Source organism: Schistocerca serialis, chromosome 4 (genome assembly GCF_023864345.2).
Source record: "Schistocerca serialis cubense isolate TAMUIC-IGC-003099 chromosome 4, iqSchSeri2.2, whole genome shotgun sequence".
Lineage (NCBI taxonomy): Eukaryota > Metazoa > Arthropoda > Insecta > Orthoptera > Acrididae > Schistocerca > Schistocerca serialis.
Genome location: NC_064641.1, coordinates 635041702 through 635064740, shown reverse-complemented (window position 1 = coordinate 635064740; position 23039 = coordinate 635041702). Strand labels below are relative to the sequence as shown.

Sequence of the window (23039 nt, the reverse complement as noted above, 5' to 3'; positions counted from 1 at the left end):
ATAGTGATTTGTATTCTGCTGGTAGCAACGTAGCAGCCAGCACGAAAGTTACGGCAGCTCAATGGAAAGACACACTGAAATCAGTGAACCTGATGGTGGGGTTTGAGGGCAGTCACCGAACTCTAGCATTCCAATGATTTTGGGTCTCACCCACAATCAACCTCATAGAGAACAGAAGACCATGTTATCACACAAGTAGCTTATTTGCCAGAAATGTCAATGACTACCTATATTTGTACTGACAATAACATTTGCAACACTCAAGTAATGTCTGACCATCAATGTCAACTGTTGGAATAAAAGATTTTACCTGAATAGGAAACAATGATTTGAGTGAACCATATGTATTTTTTGGTGCAGAGTACTAATATGTAATAAAAATGGGGGAGAGGGGGAGGGGGCAGGTTCCCCATCTGAAAATGACCCACACAGGGAGCAGGGGGGGGGGGGGGGGAGGAGACCTTAGGAGGTGGCCAATTGTAACACACATATGGATGTCCCCTTTACTAATAACCAAGAAATTTTTCATCTGCTGCAACATCTGAGCCATTTAGGCCATATAGTTGTCTCAAATTAAAACAAACAATTTGTATATTTTAATTTCCTTAAAAAATGATTTTCATCTCTACTTTCAAACTTACTTTATATCAGATACTTTTCTTCTAATTGTTGAGGCTATCTTTAGTTGTCATCTTTATCATTACTGATACAGAACAAATTTCATTACAAACTTTCATTTCCTATTTTTCACAGGTACGACAGAACAATTTAAAATGGTTTTATTAATTTTACATTTAGTAGTTTCAATATTTCTTCAGATCATATTGTAAAGATATGGGTCAGACCAGCTCAATAACATACAACGAAATTAACATTTTAGTAATTGCATCATTTTTCAGTACAGAACAATGTAAACATATAAAAACAATATGCAGCCAATTTTACATCTGTAGAAAAGATTACAAGTTTTTTACATTTTGTGTTCGTTAAACACCATCACTGTTTGAAAATAGCACTACAATATCTTTGAAAGTCAAGCATATCAAAATGGGTATAATAATAAATAAAATAAACAGGTATCTGACAAATTACAGGTAGAATTTAATGGAGTGTTGCCTAATACCCAATTTTAGTTAGTGCTTTATATGGTAGAAACAAAAACTACACACAGCAAAATATAACTTTATTGCCAAGATTCACTGTAAAGATAGAACATAGGTAATATTGAGAACATGTTACCCATTAAGGCTGCCTGGAGGCAAATTCATGTCACCTTTACTTAAAACTGATCATTCATGCTATCTATACATTATTATTCATAAGATCAATTTAAGTGCCTTTCAGCAACAAGCTTTTAGGCAAATACACGGAAATATTGGCAGTACACAGTCAGTCAGTATTCATTTAGTAGCGCTCTATTATTTATAAAATTTACTTGCCTCCACAAACTGTATGGAAGTATGGAAGTGTGTGTGTGTGTGTGTGTGTGTGTGTGTGTGTGTGTGTGTGTTTGTTTAGCCCTGATTCATATAAACCACTGTTCAACACAGCATGGTCAGAATAAAATCTATAGCACAAGCAGCAACACGTTATTGGTAGCAAATACAAATGCTGCTTTGCTTCAAGTTCAAAACAATACAGATCCTTTAAGTTCATCAGCTTTCCATGGCAGAAATATTCTGCTCTTATCTGTGGTACTATTTCTATGATTCAAAGTTTAGAAGACTTCACTATCTTACTTCCCGCAAATATAGATTCTTGTTCACAGCCAGAAAATTGCATAAATTCTGAACCACAATTCACATAAATACAAGATCCAAACAAGCAAATGTATAGCAGTAACAGTTTATGAAGTGGAAATGTTGGCTCGAAAATTACACTGAAATGATCAAATCCATAAGTAGTGTTTCTTCAGATCTTCAATGTGTAGATTTTATGTTAAAGAGCACAAGTGCTAAATGCTAATACAGTAAGACATATCACAGATTTCAAAATGTCAAGGCTTCATGGCAGTTAAAGATTTTGTACAGTAATGATTGAAAAGCTTTTCAGGAAATACTTCTGGTAATGCTGCAATGGCCAGCTTACCATATTGCAGATCCAATATACACCACAAGCATTACATCTCCCTTTGAAAGGCAACTGATGCAACGCTAATGCTGCACAAACAAATTATTATGATGGCAAGAACAATATACACTGATGTGATGAGCCAGAAAGCGAACAGGTACAGCGTACGGTTGCAGTATTTTCCCATTTTTGGTTCATAATTTGGCTCATACTCCTTATACACCCACATCGATCCTGAAAAACATTTTGATTATTGTCTGGATACACAAAATTTATCACACATAAGTAATATTAATATGCAACATGAATTATAAAAGAGCAGGACCCTATACTAAAGATAATGTCTACAACCAGAACATCAAAAGCATGCTCTTAAAAAACCTGCAACCACCAACACTCATTACTGGAGAAATCTAGTTGAAGCTTACATCATGTCTTATCCGTGAATGTAAATTTGTTTAACTTCAAATTAAAAAATAAACCCACTGAAAACGCTTTTATTTATTATCAACATCTACATTCATATTGTGCCTGAGTGTCTTATTTGCAAATAGTTACAGACTCTTACCTTAATCTATTCCGTGAAGGCCACAGGAGGAGGATAGTTACACAACCAAGCAAATTTCATTATTTGTTTTAGTTGGTTCAAATGGCTCTGAGCACTATGGGACTTAACTTCTGAGGTCATCAGTCCCCTACAACTTAGAACTATTTAAACCTAACTAACCTAAGGACATCACACACATCCATGCCCGAGGCAGGATTCGAACCTGCGCGGTTCCAGACTGTAGCGCCTAGAACCGCTCGGCCACCCCGGCCGGCCATTTGTTTTAGTATTTCATAAATCACTGCCAAAATTTCCACTGTGTATTTTCAGCAGAATAGTTCCAAAGTCCGTGTAAAATATCATTCACACAAGAGAGGGGCCAAAACAAATAAAGCCACTGACCATGTCAATTTTACAGAATCAACTATTTCGACATTAACAGTTCTTAGCCCAAGCTCATCTTCAGATCAATTACTGAATATTTCTCCTGCATTATGATCAGAGGACTGTTCAACAACACATAAAAAGGCTGTGGGGGCAGGTCATGAGTCGTGCTTGGGTAGCTCAGATGGTAGAGCATTTGCCCGGGAAAGGCAAAGGTTCCGATTTCGAGTCTCTGTCCAGCACACAGTTTTAATCTGCCAGGAAGATTCATATCAGTGCACATTCTGCTGCAGAGTGAAAATTTCATTCTGGAATACATAAAAAGGTAAAGTAATGTTTGTTTATAACATTTAACAACTTTCTAATTGACTTCTGCAATAAATTTCAGTTAGTAATAGCGAATACTCTGTTCGAAATCACAAGAGAAGGTGGTATACTCAGGAAAGATTTGGAGAAATACCATCAAACTTTTGGAAAAAATTAATCTGCATAATCCTGAAGACAGGAAGGTCAAATAAGTGCAAGAATTACCACACAATCAGCTTCACAAGTCATTCACCGAAGTTGCTGACAAGAATAATATACAGAAGAATAAAAGAAAATTTAGAATTTGTTGAATGACAATCAGCTTGGCTTTCAGAAAGGTGAAGATACTACATAGGTGGTTCTGACATTACACTTGATAATGGAAGCAAGACTTAAGGAAAATCAAGACAAGTACATAGGATTTGTATACCTATACTGCTTGACACTTGCTAAGGAACAATTAACACTTGCTAAGGAACGGCTGCCAATTGCTATGGATCAGCTGACAACTGCCACAGAACGCCTGACCAATGACAGTGAAAGGAAATGTACAGGGCAAAACATGTTAATTGCAATGAAGCCTTCGCACGAACACTGTATGTATTCGACAGTTCATGCAGCACGGTGTTTGAGGAAGGAGGTTGTGGAAGCAATTAGTGCGGCATTCTGTGTGGTATGGCAACATATCCGCAAGACACCATTTGAGTGCTTATGATCGTGGACAAACAGACATTGCAACTGCTAACAGTGTACGTGTCCCTGCCAGAACTAGGGATGGTCCATGATCGTACTCAAGAAATGCTCGATGCAAAGGCAAATTCTCAAGAATTTCTTGGATACTCATGACAAGTTGTTGACTATGCTGCACTCTGAGAGACTTTGTGAAGACTATTTTACAACGAAGCATTTAACCACAGCAGTCATAATCTTAAGTCTTCCGTACTTGCAAGGAAGAATCTGAAATTGTCCTGTCTACATATGTATCAAGTGTATTACCTTCATTAATTGCTACTGTAGCAGTAGTAGTAGTTGTAGATTTCTCAAAGACGAAAATCATAAAATTGTTATTAAAAAAAATCAAATAGACAAACAACCAGATCTCACACTAAACAAAAAAATTTATTCTTAAAAAAATTAAAAAATAACTTATGCATTTGGAAATTGTGTAAACTTAAATAAAAGAGAAATGCTATAACCTATTGCATCCAGAAACTGCTTACAAACATTTACTTACGGTAGAAAGCAAAAAAATAATATTTTTATTCATCATAAGGCCTATTTACTTCCTGTCACTGCACTGTCATCTACTTTTGTTTAGAAATACAATTTTCTTATTCCGCTTCTTTGTTTGTATGTAGTCCTGTTTTGGAAAATATTCTCTCACTGGGGACAGAAGTTACAGGTACTGCAAGATACTTTTTTGTGCTGGTAGCTAGACTTGGGTAACTTTTCTCATTTTCCTTCCATAACTATACAGGGTTTTCCTGTATGTTGTAGGTACAGTTCTTCCAAACATTGTTGGGTCTCCAGGTCTACACTATTACAGCAGCCTTCTATTAGATATTTATTGGAAACTACTTCATCAAAATAAGCCCACAAGAAACTAATGGCATTTTGTTTGAAATGATCCACATACTTGTGAAATTCATTATCATGCAAGTAATTAGATATTGAGCTCTATATGTGTATGCGTTTTACAATTAGGCCTGCAACAGCATGTTATTGAATGAATGGGATTCATAAATGGCAATATTTTGAATCTTGGTTCGAGCATGATGGTAACTGCATACACTTTGTTTCTATTAATCCTAACCAAGCTATTAGTGAGTTGTGCACATGTTGCTGTAACTCTCGTGCTGTCATGGTAGCCCACTTTCCTTTGCTTGTATAAAATGAGCCGTCCAATTACTGGAACAGCTTTCAAAAAAAGAGGTATTGCTTTCAGTTGAGATTTCATGTGTTGCCAATTCAAAAGGATCCCATACACTTAAAACATTCATGACTTGTTAAACAGGTCGCAACGCATTTCCTTTTCTCCAGTAGGCGTTGCATCATATAAAATGTACTGTTCCATTTTGTTTTAGTTTCCTGAATTAATTTATGTACAGGTTTTTTCATTAGATCCTGGATCTCATGGAATTTTTCCATTAGCATTCCAACTCATTTTAAAATAATGACCATTTCTGTAACCTTTAAAAAATCAATGATGTGTGTTAAATAAGTCACCTATTGTATATCTATGCTACCACTGTGAATGAGCCATACAGCTGTAGTCATATTATTGGCACTGGAATTTGTGATGCTTACAAGTTTGTCTTCAATGTTTCATTTTGAAACCACACTACCTAATGCCTCACTAATATTTAATGTTGTTCGTGTTGCATGCTTTTCTGGAAAATGGAATGTCTCCAGAGCTACAGCTTTTACACACCAGTTACTGTTAATGAAATTACCAGTTACAGCCACATACACCTCACAATTCAGTGAGATCCAAATATCAATCATTAAAGAGCTATACGTAGAATCGTGCACTTTAGCATCTCTTTCTCTTTATGGTAATTTTCTTCAATCACGTAGCACATTTTTTTTTTTTAATTTGCTATCAACAAAACATTGAAAAACATTGTCCTCTATGATTGAGAGTGGTTGAAAATTGTTATTATGGCTACTAGTGCTCCATCTAGTTCTTATTTCTTTTTACTTCCCTCTTTGAAAAGAAACGTAAGATTTAGAACAGCGCTCCTGCAAGGGGAGAAGTTTTGCTCATAAACTAGTCCAATAAAATTACATATTGTACTGTACAAACGATTACATAGTTTTGATTTAGGAGTATGCTGTACTTTATCGGAGTGTGATTTAAAAATCCAACTTTGGTGGATTGCTTTGGGCACTATTCAACCTTTTGTATGGAATTCTCTTTTAGCACATTTTGAACAGATAACATACATACCTGGGTATTTTGTATGAATCTTGTTATTAGAAGGATGAGCCTCTGTGTACACGGACACCAGTGTTTCATTGCTCAATAAATTGTGTAATTTAAGCTGTCTCATTATGCACGTTGTGTTTTTTTGAAAATATTATGGAGCTCTTCAAAACAAATGTTGCAATATACATTATCTTCATCCTCCGTAAAGTATTGCCAGCACTGTGACTTTCACTTTCGTGTATCCATATTGATTTGAACGAGTTACATGCACAGTGAGCCACAGTGTATTTGTCTAGTGTCAGTTTTCACTTCCAACAACCAGCCCGCCACATGTTGTCAGAGACAACTAGCACAGAGTGATACAAACCACTGCACTGTTTCTTTTGATCTTCTTGAGCACTACATGCTCGAGAAATTTTCAGGGTGCTTGAGTTGCCATGCCTCACCATCCCATCCCTAGCCAGAATCATTTTACAGCAATTACATCAGGCAGGTATGTAAGCTCAGCAGCCTCTTAAATGCACCCCTCTTCAATCTTGCTATAATCAAGAAAGAGTTCATTGGTGTAGGCAGCTTATTGGCTGTGGTTAGCAACAGGGATTCAAAGTGGTGTTCTCTGACAAATCCTGCTTCACTGTGGCAAGTGATTCTTGTCACCAGTTAAGTGTGGAGAGAGGGGGGAACATGCTACACATCACACAATGTTCATGAATGTCACTGGTATGGCCTTGGCATTATGGTGTGGCAGGGATTATGCATAATGGCCTAACACCACTGCATTTCTTTGCTCTAGGTATCATTACAGCACAGGAGTGTTGCAGGGAGGTTATTCTGGATCATGTGTGTCTGTGTCTGTCTGTCTAAGGATGCTGTAGCTCCTTATTTTCTGTTTATGGATGACAAGACCTGCCCACACAGGACCATTAAGATGTTGGACAGAATGGAAAGTGATTGTGTGGAATGGTGTGCTTGCTCCCCAGACTACAGCCCATCAAACATGCCTGGGATGCTCTTGGCAGACATGTTCTCAATGACAACCACCTTGAGAGGAATGTGACAATATACCCAAGGACTTCTCAACAATCTGGTAGCCAGCAAGAATACCATGTCCAAAATGGGCATAAGTGCCTGAAGAGGGCATATTCCTTACTGAGAGTCAGATATCAACCTTTGTCAGGGGCCTCACCTGTGTCTAACACAACCATTATTTCCATCATTTATGACTGTTTTTCCATGTACAATGAAATCTGTACAAATTTTAATTATAACTGTACCATTCCACCTCTCTTAAGTACATACTCTATTTCATGTCATCCACCATTGCCTGTGATTATTCCTGTCCAACAAAATCTCCGTTCATTAACAACCATCAAGTGGTGTATAAAAAGCATTCCACCATGTAAAAAGGTGCAAGATAACACAATTTTGAGAAAAACAGGAGAAGCTACAGGAAAAGACAGGTAATGTACAATACGTACAAGAACCACAAGGGGAAAATAATAACAGAACACCAAGAACGAAGGGCTCGGGTTAAGAAAGGTGTAAGACAGGCACGCTGTGTTTCACCCCTACTGCTCAAGTTATACAACAAAGAAGCAATGATAAAAATAAAAGAAAGATTCAAGAGTGGGATTACGATTCAGGCTGAAAGGATATCAAAGAGAGTTGATGATGGCATTACTATCCTCAGCAAAAGTGAACAGCAATTGCAGGACCAGCTGAATGGAATGAACAGCCTAATGAGTAAAGAATATAGAGTGAGAGCAGACTGAAGAGAGACAAACGTAATGAGGAGTAGCAGAAATGAGAATGGTGAACTTTAACATCAAGATTCAGGGCCAAGAAGTAGACAAAGCTGAGGAATTGTGCTACCTTAGAAGGACAATCCCCTTTTCTATTTTATCTTTTTTTCACCTCTTTTTCATTCCCCAGTATCATTTTTCAATTTCTTCTAGTTCTTTTATTTACTTATCTCAAAGTAGTAAGCACGGAGGATATGGACAGGGACTTCAGATACATGGTGCGAGGTGTGAATGTGGGTTGGCTGGGAGGCACATTGATAAAAGTCCACACAAGTGCGATGAACACTGTGTCCTGGTGATTCAGTGGTTAACACAACTGCCTAGTAAGCAGCAGATCCTAAGTTTGAATCACAGTCTGGTATACATTTTCACTCGTCGCCGCAGATGCCCCACGAAGTCCTGATGCAGATGATAATCAAGTACTCCTTTCCTTTTCCTTTCCTTCCTCCCCCTTCTCCTTCAATTTACATAATTTTCTAGTCCTCATTAGCACTCTACATTTCATTTCTCTTCGACTTAATACCTCTTGCCTTCTTACTCTGTCCTCCCACCATCTTTGGATTGAAGGTGGCTCAGCTATTGCTAGTGTAATATCTGTAACCTCCTCCCCTGACACCTTCCCTTCTCTTTGTCTTCTCTAGTTATCAAAATAGGTGAGATCCTCTTATTCTAGTGTCTGAATGACCTTCCTCTCCTCTCCTGCTCTATCCTACTTTCCTCCCTGACTACTTAGAATTTCACCTCCTGAAGGTAAATAATGGCCTGCCATTCTGTCACTCAATTTTACAATTCTCAAGAGTCAATATTCCTTTTCGTGCAATTAATTGTATTGTAATACATTTTCCAATAAAAGTGTGTGTGACCTGATGGCTGACAGTAATTAATGATTTGGGGCCAGTCATACTTTTCTAAGACTTATCCCTTCTTTCATCTCTAGCAGTGTTTTATAAATGTGAAATATGCCACATCTCAACAAGGTTAATATATCACATTAAACCACAAGCCCCTCAATAACTGGTGGGGTAAGCCTGTTCACTGCCTCCAACAGGTCCAAGCCCACTTCAAACAGTATCATTTTTTTAATTATTTTAAAACAAATTGTCCACGGCCCATGACAGGCCCATCAGTTCCAACTGACTGCTACTTCACCCTTGCCAACAGCATCACTATATGCGGTATGGAGGGTTACGTGGTCAGTACACCACTCTCTCAGCCACTGGCAGTAGTTGTGACCTAGAGCCACTACTACTCAGTCATGCAGCTCCTTAATTGGCATCACAAGGCTCAGTGCAGCCCATTCCAGACATCCCGCCAAGTAAAAATACCTCACAGTGTTAAGAATCAAACCTGCCCTACCCTCCCCCCCCCCCCCCCACACACACACACACACACGGCCATTAGCCACACTGACCACTTAGCTACAGAGGCGGACATTGTACTGCATAAGAAAACAAGTAAAATTCCTCGTCATCCTATGTTGATCAAATTACTGAGAGAAACTTAACTTCTTTCATACATATATGACCTATCTGCCATGATCACCTCAGAAAGGTATTATTTGGCAAGTAGTCCTACATTCAATTACTGTCTTACAACACACCTTTCTACATCTACATCTATACTCTGCAAGCCACCATACTGTGTGTCAAGGAGGGTGCACTTCTCTGCACAAAGATGGTCAGAGCTGAAATTTGAAGTATCTACCATGTTACTGATGTGCAAATTACATTGAAAGTGTACAGTATTGTTACCAAAAGAACAATTACTATTGGAGATTGATCCGGAGGGGGGGGGGGGGAAACAACTTTAGCAAAAAAAATGCCAACTTCAAAAAAAAAAAAAAAAATAAAATAAAATAAAAATAAAAATAAATAAATAAATAAATAAATTTATATATATATATATATATTATATATAAAAACAAAGATGAGGTGACTTACCGAACAAAAACGCTGGCAGGTCGATAGACACACAAACAAACACAAACATACACACAAAATTCAAGCTTTCGCAACAAATTGTTGCCTCATCAGGAAAGAGGGAAGGAGAGGGGAAGACGAAAGGAAGTGGGTTTTAAAGGAGAGGGTAAGGAGTCATTCCAATCCCGGGAGCGGAAAGACTTACCTTAGGGGGAAAAAAGGACAGGTACACACTCGCACACACGCACATATCCATCCACACATACAGACACAAGCAGACATATTTCAAAGAGCAGACATATTTGAAATATGTCTGCTTGTGTCTGTATGTGTGGATGGATATGTGCGTGTGTGCGAGTGTGTACCTGTCCTTTTTTCCCCCTAAGGTAAGTCTTTCCGCTCCCGGGATTGGAATGACTCCTTACCCTCTCCTTTAAAACCCACTTCCTTTCGTCTTCCCCTCTCCTTCCCTCTTTCCTGATGAGGCAACAATTTGTTGCGAAAGCTTGAATTTTGTGTGTATGTTTGTGTTTGTTTGTGTGTCTATCGACCTGCCAGCGTTTTTGTTCGGTAAGTCACCTCATCTTTGTTTTTATATATAATTTTTCCCACGTGGAATGTTTCCTTCCATTATATATATATATATATATATATATATATATATATATATATATATATATATATATAATAAAATGATTTTTTCGTGTTATTTGTTATGATGTTATGCAACAATAAGTCAAATTGTGTTTTCACAAAAACATAAAATGAAAACTGTGGGCTGATGCAGATACAAGAAAATGCTAATTCTGAACTTCCAGCATTTTTACTGCCATGTCCACCACACAAATTATACTAATTAGTTTTCTTTTTTCCCTCTCTGTTTGTAAAAAAAACTCTCGTGTTCCCTAAGGAGATACCTACAACTACTTCTGTAATAAACTGAAGGTATTTTGGACCAGATGAGTTGACAGTGTACACACACACACACACACACACACACACACACACACACACACACACACACACACACACACACACACCAAGTTCACTATCTAACAGTTTCCAAGAAATTTAGGAATCGGTGATTTTGATCTGCCACATGTGTAACCTATTTGGGAAGCTACATTGCTGTTCATCAGTGGACTGTCAGAGGTCCTCCCTTGGCACTTGCCCATGTCTGGTCTTTGATGGCCCAATGGCAAAGTGGATGCCGAGCGGCACAAGACAGACCCAGCCGCGATGACTAAGGCTACATCTAAGAAAACACATTATTACCTCTATTACAATTTCTTGGCAGTAACGGAGGACACGTCTGGTAAATTTAAGTCCACCTTACTTCTGGGTGTGTCACCACATTATGCTGTTATACCTACTTGATAACCAATCCAGTATACTCTTGACGAGTCAATATGAATAATTCTCACGCAAGGTGTGATGGTGAGTAGTAATTCTTTTCATTCAAGGTGGTCAGTTTCACATTATATACAACTATTCTTAACTTCAATGTTGCCAATGGTATGTTTTTTTTTTTTTCACCATTCTAGGAATAAGAAAGCACCAGTGTCTCACTGGATTAGTGATGCCACTGTCGTCATGTCATGCAAAATCTCCATTATCTGTCATTTCCAAACCAACTGTAGGACTATTACATTTTATGCCAACTTTTTCCACCATCTTTAATCCAGATGCAAACTGCCATAAAAACCTGAGTAATACAAACATGCGTAAACCTTAGTGTTTATGTCATTTCTGTTGACTAGACTGAACAATCATTTCTTTTATAATATTGAACTTGCTATTAGACTTAATTATTATTATTTATATTTTTGCAGAAGTTAGAGCTATCACATATGGGTGGGCTAACAGCAAATGTTGATTGATGCCTGTGCTATCATATCTGCTGCTGGAAATAACACTCTCTCTCATTTACAGTGCCAACAAGATAAAAGTGTGTGTGTGTGTGTGTGTGTGTGTGTGTGTGTGTGTGTTTTGTTGGAGGTAGGAGTAATACAACCTAACCTAGCACTGAATATTATCTTTCCAGTTACCATCCACTATAACTATAGATAAAGCATCTTCTTCAAACAGGTCTAAAATACCGAAAAGGTCAGTACTTTATTATTTTTGAAGTCATACTTCCTCTTCTGCATGTTTCCAATGTAAATGGAAAAAGTGGCATAGTGCATTTCACTCATGTTGGTGGTGTATAGGATTTTAGCTCTTGCTGCAATTGCTGGTAATGAATTTTTGTCCTGTTAAACACATCAGCATTATTTGCCAAAGAATGGTTTTCTATGCTGGATATCTTTACTGTAAGATCTCCTATTTCAATTTATTTAGCATCTCTGAGCACTCACTGATTCAGCAAATGCATGATATTGCTTGCAGATCTTTCCTGAATCTTTCTTGTAATTCTTCAGTTGGTCCAATTCAATAAGGGTTCCTAACTGACAAACAATACTCAACTATTGACAAGAGAATTCACTTCTAACATAGTGATGTCTCTATAAATAAATATTAACATTATACTAATGTGATCAACAATCAAGGAACTGGAAATTGCAATGGAAACTTTTCAAACTTCAATAATAAAATTGTTGATGACTTGCAGCACTGAAGTATTTTCAAAAGGAGGGAGATGTGGGTGGAGGGAGCCTCTCAAATTTAATATTTTACATTATTCTAAAGCACTTATAGCAGCGAAGTTGCATGGAAATGCTATAAGAGAAATTTCTAATTTTATGTTAATAAATGCAATTACCAATGATGAACCAGCCCAACATGAAACAGTTTAGAAGTGTCTGTGTTGGAGACTGTCTCACACGTTCCTCCTCTTGTTCTTCTTCCCGTTGTCGAACTCTGGCTGATAAATGGAGGAGTTGTTTCAAAACTCCAAAACCACCTAGATTAAAACACACTTATTAGTATTCATGAAAACCATCATATTTCTCAAGAAAATTGAACTCTAGTGCCTTTACACTGATAGCCGAAAGGGGAAAATTGCAGCACTGGTGGATGAACTCTGTGATACCATTAACCATATCTGGTTTAATGTACATTAATTATTCAAAGGTTATTACCTATTATGCAGAGCTAATATGCTTTTATAAAGAAATGAGAGTGAAAAAGTAAGAAACAGAAGAGCATTAAAGGTTCAGAAATTTAAGCTGAGAAAGGTACATTGAGATTAGATAATTATGAACAAATTTATGTACAGCACAGCTCCAGGATAAATTTCAAGAGAGTCAAGGGTTTAGATGGGGCAGTCACTGAAACTAGCTCTTCCTTGTCAGATGACATCAATAATCATTCACTGAGCCTCGAAACATGCACTGTTTCTGACAAACAAAAAATACAATTTCTATTGCACCTAAACAGAACATGTTAACATAATGTACAAGTATCCTCTCAGTGTGTCATGGAACACATGCAGAGCAAACTGCAGATCAAGTTCTTATTAAATGTGCTCATGGACTGGTGACTCATTTGAGTCTTGTGTGCTACCCCTGCGCTTACATGGGTTCCAATTGTGAACTAGGCATATTGATTCACACACCAGCTGCATATTCTGCTTGTTCTGGCTCTCTCCAAAAACCTAGCATTTCCAAGTCTATCCTACTGTTAAATGTTCGTACTTTATAGTAAAACTCTGGCGTCTGCTATGGCTAGGCTTTAGGCAAATGTAAGGCAGCATTACAGACCTTATTTAGGTGATAACTTGAGTCACGTTTACTAAGGTGTCCGCCATTCTATTTTTAGTGGATACTTTCCAATCCATGTCCCAGAAATTAGATACCTGTGTCAGCACTCATTTGATTACGGTGCACTCAACCAACAACCAGCCCCCTGTCATTAACTTGCAACAAATATCTTAAATGCGTGCAGTCTAGTATTGAGCGGAGCAATCTTCTAATGTTCTGATAGTTGTACAAGACTGCATTGGAAACAGATCTTTAGACAGAACATGCCACCACGAGTACTTAGTGCTTGCATTCCCCGGTGCTGCGCAGAGTGACACCAGTGCTTTTCCCCTCCCTCCCCTCTTTCCTCCCTTGTAGTGGCTGTAGTAGCATGTGCGTGACAGACAACACTTGCTCTCGCGTCTTCGGTGCACTGAAGTATCCGTTCGAAATCTTATCAAATGAGACACTGTTAATCTGTCTTGCGAGCGTTCAGCATGAGCAGAAATGGTTCGGTTTTAGTTGTGCCATTTTTTAATCCTCTCATTTGTAAAGCCTGACCAGAAAGCACTGTGCCTAATATGCCATTCTACCATGAATATTAAAGCACCGACGGTGCGCCGTCACTATGAAGATAAACTTTCCTCACCACAGGAGGAGATTGTTGGACCAGACTGAAGTGAACTGGTTACTAAATTAATGATTAATTGATTAACTGAGAGAGTATGGGACCAAACGGTGAGGTCATCAGCCCGCGATTCCAAAGGGGGTTACATAAGAAAAAGAGTCTGCTAAAAGTGAACGGATTCAGTCCGAGGAGTCACATTATAAAAGAATGAACATTAAACACACACAGCATAAGCATAAAATGTGAGACCTAATCTGACAACTGGAAAAAGGGGGGGCGGGGGGGGGGGGGGGGCAGGGGGGGGGGGGGGCGGTCATGGGGTCACAGACTGAAGACTGCAAAAGGAGTCCCAATCACAACCAACCCGCCCCTGCTCCAAGACGAAAGGAGAATCTTATATCTGGAAATAAAAACCACTTTCAGGGAGGAAACCGAGGACCAGGTCTACCATCCGTGGATCGTCCACTAATATTAAATTTAAGGAAGTAGGAAGACTATACATAGCACGAAGGGCCGAAAGAAGGGGACACGCTGCCAATATGCGAAATATCAGTCTGGCACCACAACCACATTGTGGGGGTGGGTCATAACGTAGAAGGAAACAATGGGTGAGCCGGGTATGGCCAATGCGTCAACGACTTAAAATAGTGGACTGCTTCCAGGAGGGGCGGAAAGAAGTGCCCCAAACAGCAGCAGGCTTCTTGATTGTGCGGAGTTTATTACTATGAGCAGTAGCGTTCCAGATGACACTCCACTGTTGGGCAAAGAGAGCAGATCTGCATATCTGCGGCTGGAATCATGAGAGGAAATGGGGATCAAGTATCCGCTTCTCTAGCCAAACGGTCAGTCAATTCATTCCCTGGAATGCCCAAATGACTTGGGACCCAGAGAAAGACGACTGAACAGGCAGCACGCTTAAGGGCAGAGAGAAGGTCATTGATGGCAGAGACCAAGGGGTGATGAGAGTAGCATCGATCAATAGCCTGAAGGCTGCTCATGGAGTTGGAACAAATTAAAACACTATGGAGAGAGAGGCCTGAGAAACAAAAAGAGGGCTAGAAGCTCCACTGTAAATACACTACATGATCCTGGCAACAAATGGTGCTCGAAGGTGGTAGGAAATGTGAAAGCGTATCCCACCGTATCAGTAGTCTTAGAACCATCAGTGTACAGGATGGTGGTACCCTGGAACTCTGCAAGGATGGCACATACAAGACGCTGGTAAACCACAAAAGCAACAGAGACCTTAGGACCCTGGAAGAGAGCAGTTGTAATCAATCCGTGGTCTAGGCACCATCCAAGGTGAGTATGGGAAGAAAGACACGGGCCACAGTCCAATGAGTGCAGATGGAGATCCCGGCAGAGGATAGTGAGATGCATGCCAACCGGCAATCCCATCCATGGGTGGGTGTTAGGAGGGAGACATCCCTTACTGGCGAAGAGCACAGGGTATACAGGATGGTCAGGGAGATGGCGAACGGTGACTGCGTAAGAAACAAGGAGTTGGCTCCGTTGAATGTGTAGAGGGGGAATCCCTGCTTCTGTGCGGTGACTATCAACAGGACTAATGTGAAAGGCACCAATAGCCAGACGCACCCCACAATGATGGTCAGGGTCAAGGAGTTTCAAAGTGGAAGGAGCTGCTCAGCCATAAACCTGACTAACATAATCGAGTCTGGACAAAACCAGAGCACAGTAAAGATGGTGAAGAGTGCAACGAGTGGGCCACGAGGCAGAGAGCATTAAGCTTCTGCATGCATGTAGTCTTTACATGACAAATGTGGGGCAGCCATGTCAGCTTGTTATCAAAAATAAGACCCAAGAAACGGGACTGTGTTACAACATCAAGGAGCTGGTTGCCTAAATAAAGTTATGGATCAGGGTGTACTGTGGGTCGACGACAAAAATGCATAACCCACGTACTGGAGGAGGAAAACTGGAAGCCGTGGGCGGTGGCCCAAGTAGAGGCCCGTCGGATGGCGCCTTGGAGCTGGCGCTCAGCAGACGCCATTGAGCGGGAGCTGCACCAGTTGCAAAAATCGTTAACGTACAACCCCGGGGTAACCAGATGCCCAATAGAGGTCACAAGCCCATTTGTGGCAATGAGGAAGAGCGTAACACTTAGCACAGAAGCCTGTGGGATACCATTCTCCTGAATCTGAGGGGTGCTGAGTGAAGTGCGAACTCGAACCCGGAAGAGTCGGTAAGATAAAAACTCACGGATAAAAATCAGAAGGGGACCACAGAAGCCCCAGTCGTGGAGGGTAACTAAAATGTGATGGTGCCAAGCCATGTCACACGCCTTATGTAGGTCAAAGAACACTGCGACAAGGTGCCGGCAGTGAGTAAAAGCCTGTCGGATGGCTAATTACGGTAATGGTAAATGGTAATGGTAAATGGTCAGTTGGAGATCACCCTGCCCGGAAGCCACACTCATATGGTGACAAAAGGCCCCGAAATTCGAGTACCCTACATAATCTGGAGTTGACAATCCTTTCAAGCAGTTTACAAAGCACATTTGTAAGGCTAATGGGGTGGTAGCTGTTGAGAGACGTTGGGATTTTCCCGGGCTTAAGGACAGGGGTAACTATACTGTCTCGCCATTGTGACAGAAAAGCACCCATGAGCCAGATGTGATTGAAGATCCTGAGGAGCTGTTGCCTCTGGGGAACGTCCTAGTCTTGAAAAATCTGATTGTGAATGGATTCTGGGCCGTTGGCTGTGTTTCGTGAAGAGCTAAGAGCCTGCACCAATTCCCATTCAGTGAAAGGAGCACTGTAGGGTTCAACATGGTGCGGGATGAAATGGTGGGCGGGGGGGGAGATCTCTTCAACTCTGCTGTTCAGACCTGGACAGTTGACTGTTTCTGGCGGCCCAGAACGCTATGGACCTTCAACCAAACCTGCGATAAAGAGGCATATGTCCCCAGGGAGGAAACATAGCACTCACAGCATTCCTGTTTATTTCAGTTAATAATGTAACAAGCCTTAGAACGAAGACACTTAAAAGTGAGGAGGTTGGTCTGGGAGGGGTGTCGCTTAAATCGCTGCAGCACCCGTTGGCAGTCCTGGACAGCAACTGCGACATCCTTAGTCCATCACGGTACCGGCCGATGACGAGACAGCCCTGTGGATAGGGGGACAGCAATGCCAGCAGCATGAAGAAGAGCAGCAGAGATGCCTTGCATGGCTACATCAATGGAATTCGAGAGGGAGGTGTCAAAGCGGACAGCAGACATGTATAAAGGTCAAATGGCCCTGCAGAATGTCGAATGTGGGGGCCTGTGTCGCGAGATTGATAACAGAGATGGTGCCATGATCGGCACTGAAGTGGGTAGGGTAACCATCATTGAGGAGACACAAATCGAAGTTGGTCGGTTAGGATACTCTGAGCCTTTGATGTAACACTCCCCCACAGTAGATGGTGGGCACTGAAATCCTCTAGGAGGAGAAACGGGGGCGGGAGTTGCTGAAGTAAGGTAGATAGTGCAACATAAGCAAGTGGCCTACCTGGAGGAAGGTAGACATTGCAAATGGTGATTGCCGGAGTCATTTGCACTCTTAACCACAATCACTTCCAAGGTGGTACGCAGGGGGATCCAGTCACTAAGGACATCAGAGTGAACCAAAGTGCAGACCCCACCAGATGCTATCCCAGGGCCAGCACAGCTCCGACAGAACGCCCAATAATCACGTAAAATGGGAGAGTGGTAATCATGGAAATCTGTTTCTTGGAGGATGCAGAATAAGAGGAGACAAAATGTTGTATTCCGGTAGGTGACGATAGTAGCCATTGCAGTTCCACTGGATGATCGTGTGGCATGAGTCCAAGGTAGGCATGAAGGAGCCAAGGAGGAGGTCAGGTCACTTGGTCAGTAGTTATCACTGACAAGGATGGGGGTGATATCCATAAGATGTCAGACTCAGGTTGCGAGAGGGGAGTTGGCACCTCTGGGGGTACTGGAGACACCTTCTCTTGGGATTTACATTTCTTCTTCTTCTTCTTCTTCTCTTTCTGAGGTGGAGGAGGACCAGGACACTGGGGGAGTACAGGCATCTGCAAGATTGGGAACCGAAGGAGAGCAGGCGACCTTGGGGCCCTCAGATGGTGTGCCTCGTGGCCAAGTAGTGGTAACAGTCTTCTGGCCTGAGAGACACTGGGGAGAGGGTTCCCGGGAGGGAGCCTGATCACCGGTAGATGCCGAAGAAGGGGGGGACTTCTCTGGATGTGGTGGGGGGGCGACTCCCTGACAGGACGACATGGGAATGGCAAGGGAGATGGAGGGGAGAGTGGGGTGGGGCTGGGCTAAGGACAAGGGATGAGGAGGAGGAAGGGAAGTAACAGATGCAAAATTGAAGATAATGACACCAGATGGAGTCTCTCATACTTTTGGCAAGCCTCAGTGTAAGACAGGCGATCCAGGGACTTATATTCTTGTATCTTCTCTTCTCTCTTGTAAGCCGAGCAATCCAGTGAGTGAGGGGAGTGGCGGTCAGCACAATTAACACACACAGGTGGCAGAACACAAGGGGTTCCCTCACGGATGGGGTGGCCACAGTCACCACACAAAGTGTCCGCCGTACAATGGGAAGACATATGTCCAAAACTCAAGCACCGCATAGGTGGAGGGAATTACAGTTTCACGTCACATCTGTAGCACATAACCTTGACCTTCTCTGGGAGGCTAACCTGTGCACTTGTCTTTGCGACCCTTCTGCACATGTCAAACAAAATGAACGCCACATCACTCCAGATTAGCCTGGAGTTCCTCATCAGTTTGCAGGATGAGGTCCCTATGAAAAATTACTCCCTGGACCATAGTCAAGAGATTGGTGAGTAGTGACAGACACTGGGACGTTGCCAAGACGATCACAGGCACAAAGAGCTGCGGATTGGGTGGCAGAAGAAGCTTTGATCAACAGGGAGCCCGACCGCATCTTACTAATAGACTCCAATTAACCAAACTTGTCCTCGATAGTTTCTACAAAAAACAATGGCTTTGTGATGGTGAATGTGTTCCCATCTGTCCTAGTACAGACTGCGAGCCTCTCCCTCCTCCCATGGGGTAGCCAGGAAAGGGAAGGCTGCTGGGTCATACGAGACAGCATTTAAGGATCCTTCACCATTCGAAGAGACTGCTGTGTGAGAACTGCCAGATTTTTGTAGCTTGATATGTTTCATGTGCCATGCATCTGCCATGATACCACCCTCTCCAACCAGGGGCTCTCCCCATGGGCACCACCCAGTCACAGCAAGGGCCATCTGGCACGGTGGCTGTTGCCGGGAGTTGTGATGCTCCAAGAAGACAAACAACCACTCCTTGGCATACACGGGGAGGGAATAGTTCAGGTATCAGTAGTGTGATAACTGTGTTGTCAGGGGGTGCAGCCATATGGGTACATAACAGCCCCACCACACGGACTGGCTACATGTGCTGGTGACTTAGCAGGATGGAAGGGGGCTACAGTGGGGAAGGGAGAGGGGAGAGGAATCCACACCATAGATGCTAGGGAGGGAGTTCTTCCCCATATGGCTCACGCTAAAAACAGGAAATTTTGAAGTGGAGGTCAACGCTCAAGTGGGGACCAAAATGCCAAAAAGGGTGAAAGAACTGGCAAAAGGAACAAAATTGCAACCAATACAGGAAACCAGGGGAAGAGCCAGGTCGACATAAAGCAGAACACCAAGAGGGGGAAAGGAGGTGGCAATGGGGGAGAAGCAGGGATAGAGAGGGAGCGGGCAGAGAGAAGGAAAAGCAGCTAGGGAATGAAAAATGAGCTGCAATAGCTCGGGCCCCATGTGCGCCATGCACTAACTCACAAAAGAACCTTGAGACCCTTGGGGGGGGATTACTAAATTAAAATCAGAATTGCCACAATCTGAAGGGGTAAGCCTTGTTTATACTGTGACTGTTCAAGCTTTCCCAGTGGCTATGTTGTAAATAGTCTTCAGGGGTTTGCCGCCAGATGACGCTGTGCAAATTCCGCAATATTTCCTCGACCTAGCCACCAGCAAGGTTCAACAACCTGAAGATGTCCGACACTTGCTCCAAGGAAATATTGTGTAATTTGTGTAATCATCATCATCATCATCATCATCATCAGGTGGCAAACCTTTGAGGACTATTTACAGTTTGTTAATACTGTTCATTCTAAAAGAAAAACAAAAATATACCTTTTTGTAATTTTACTCATATCTATATAAACTTGCACTATCTCTCTGTAGATATTGTTGTTAAACTAAATTATGAGACTGTTTTATGTCTTAAGATTTTAAAATTAATTATTGCTCTTGTCTCACAGACTTCTGAACTGAATTGCACAATGGAAAGCGCAGTTCGAGCAAGATACATTGTTGCACTGAAAATTGCAAAAGGTGGAAGACCTTCTACAAATGGTCAATTTGTAGGAGTGTTCTGCAGGGTGTCTGGAGGCAATAATGCCCATCCGTGGTGGACCAATTTGAGGTCTTAAGCTTTTCTGAACATACCATTTCTCGAACAGTGCAGAATTAAAGGAACAGTTACACAATAAATGTCGTAACTTCGTTAAGTACTCTATTGCCCTCGAGAGAGCACTGTCAATCACAGCATAGCTCAACTAAGCTCAACTTGCAATTTTCTTAAGGGGTGTCACAAAATAACTCACAGTTACTGAGGAACTGTTGGAGGTTATTTCTTTGAAAAGTACCACAACCAGGGAAGATATTATTCTAACTGTAGAGCTGGTTTTTAACAATATGCAGTTGTTACTCGAGCACCTATGCAGTATTGCAACTGATGAGGCCCTTGCACTGCAATGTTGTCAGAAGGGATTGGTTTTGTAAGGCATACGAAAAAAATTTTTGACAATCCATTGCCTTTCACATCAAGAAGAGCAATGTGCCAAATTTTTCCACAAGTTCATGTCCATCAAGGATAACGTTGCAAAAATTGACAATTTTTGTAGAAAGCAAGACTTGAATCACCAGGAATTTAAAGGATTTTTGGAGGATGTTTAATAAATTCACAAAGAAATTCCTTTTTACAGTAGTGCATGATTGTTAAGTTGCTCAAAAGCCTCAATCTTTTTTGGATTGAGACAAGAAACTGCTCTGTTCACTGATATAAAAGGTTCTTCACAATCAGACTTGGATTTTAAGCAATGGATTGCTGATCTCGCTTTCATCAAAGACATCATGTGGTATTTACTTGATTTAAATATATCATCGAAAAGTAAATTAATCACCATATGTAATCGTATTGCAAGTTTCAAATTGCAGCTTTTGCTTTTAAAAGTCGGCTTCAAGGAGGAAATTTGGACAATTTTCCCCTGTCTAAAATCCTTGAATTTAGGTATTTATGAACACATCAGAGAGTACACAAAAGCATCAGTCACTGCATAAAGAATTTGAAGAAATAAAACAAATAAAACCTGTACTCGAAGTTTTTATGACATCTTTTTCGGTGCACCCAGAGGATGCCCCATTAAATCTCCAGGTTGACCTGATAAAAGTACAGTGAGATTCAATTTTGACAGACACTATTACCATTACAATGGTGATTTGATTTTGTTTTATAAATGTGTTATTCAACATGAATTCCTGAGTATTCATATCCTTGCCCTGAAATGTGTCGCTATGTTTGGAACAACATTCGTTTGTTAACAAATGTTTTCAATTATGAATATTAACAAAATAAAAATGAGGTCAAGTTTGCCTGATGCTTCGTTGAAATCTATACTTCGAATCGCAACTGCCAAAATGATTGTTCTAAATATCGGAAAATTAGTGGCTTCAAAGCGATGCCAAAGATAAACTACTAAGAATGTTGTAAATTAGTGCAAAATAAGAAGTGCATTGGAAGTGTTCTTTCCGTCTGTACACAAAATTGGCATTATTATTATTATTATTATTATTATTCGTTTTAATACCGATATGCCGCCTGATGCATGCTGATTTGCCCATTTCCATTTACCAAACAACAACATGACTGACCTCTATAAGTGCTGCCACAACATGTTCTCTCCTACCACTGCCACAACAGTGCTCTGTCTGCCTCCCTCAATTTCTCCCACCCCATCAGTGCTACAGCAGAGCACCGGTGTTTTTGCCACTGCTGGCCGGTGCTCGCGAAGTACCTGAAGTTGGAGTGACCTGTTCTAGACTCAACTTGAGGAGGACTGGATTTTATTTTTTACTGATCAGGAGTGATTAATTATGGCAGATACATAATTTTGTCTGAGTAACAAAGTACAAAAGAGAGTTGGTCATTTGTTTTCATGGCTCCTCCTCACCTGCTTCCCCATCTTCCACAGGTCCTGCCAATATTTTTTTGGATATTATTGTGGAAATTAGCAGCTCAGCCGAAGTTACAAAAGAGGATCTAAAATGCCTACAGCCACCAATCGTGGATGCAGATGACTACAACTGCAAGGTTGCAGCTGCATCAACATGCAGTTTGGTGAGTGTCATCTTTTTCTTTATGTTTTTGTTTGACTGAAATTATCAATGAGAGTCAATGGATCTTTTGCCAAATGTGTAATTGTATTGGTAAGTTCAGTATGTGATGAGTAGCTGGAGACAGTGTTCTGTGGGGACACAAATAATACTGTTAGTTTGCAATACGTTTTATCACGAGCAAGAGGTGTGACTCATTGTCTAGGAGTGTGTCAGGTGTTAACCACATGTAGTGATTTAGGAAATGAAGTCTAGTTCTGTCAAGGAATATTCATTGTTTTCAGTGTGCAAAGTAGAAATTATGAGCAGGCGCTCAGGCGGAGTAGTTGATTTACAGT

The 23039-nt window shown here is 41.0% G+C and overlaps 1 protein-coding gene across 1 annotated transcript in view; it reads right to left on the bottom strand.

Moving 5' to 3' along the window:
• Positions 1–1081: 1081 nt before the first annotated feature.
• Positions 1082–23039, bottom strand: part of LOC126475477 (transmembrane protein 272-like) — a 56990-nt gene continuing 35032 nt past the window's right edge. Inside the window, exons 5-6 of the mRNA XM_050103370.1 lie at positions 12719–12859; positions 1082–2304 (exon numbers count right to left, since the gene is read on the bottom strand). Of these exons, the coding sequence (XP_049959327.1) occupies positions 2120–2304; positions 12719–12859 (326 nt within the window). The 3' untranslated portion in view covers positions 1082–2119. The remainder of the gene's footprint in view (positions 2305–12718; positions 12860–23039) is intronic.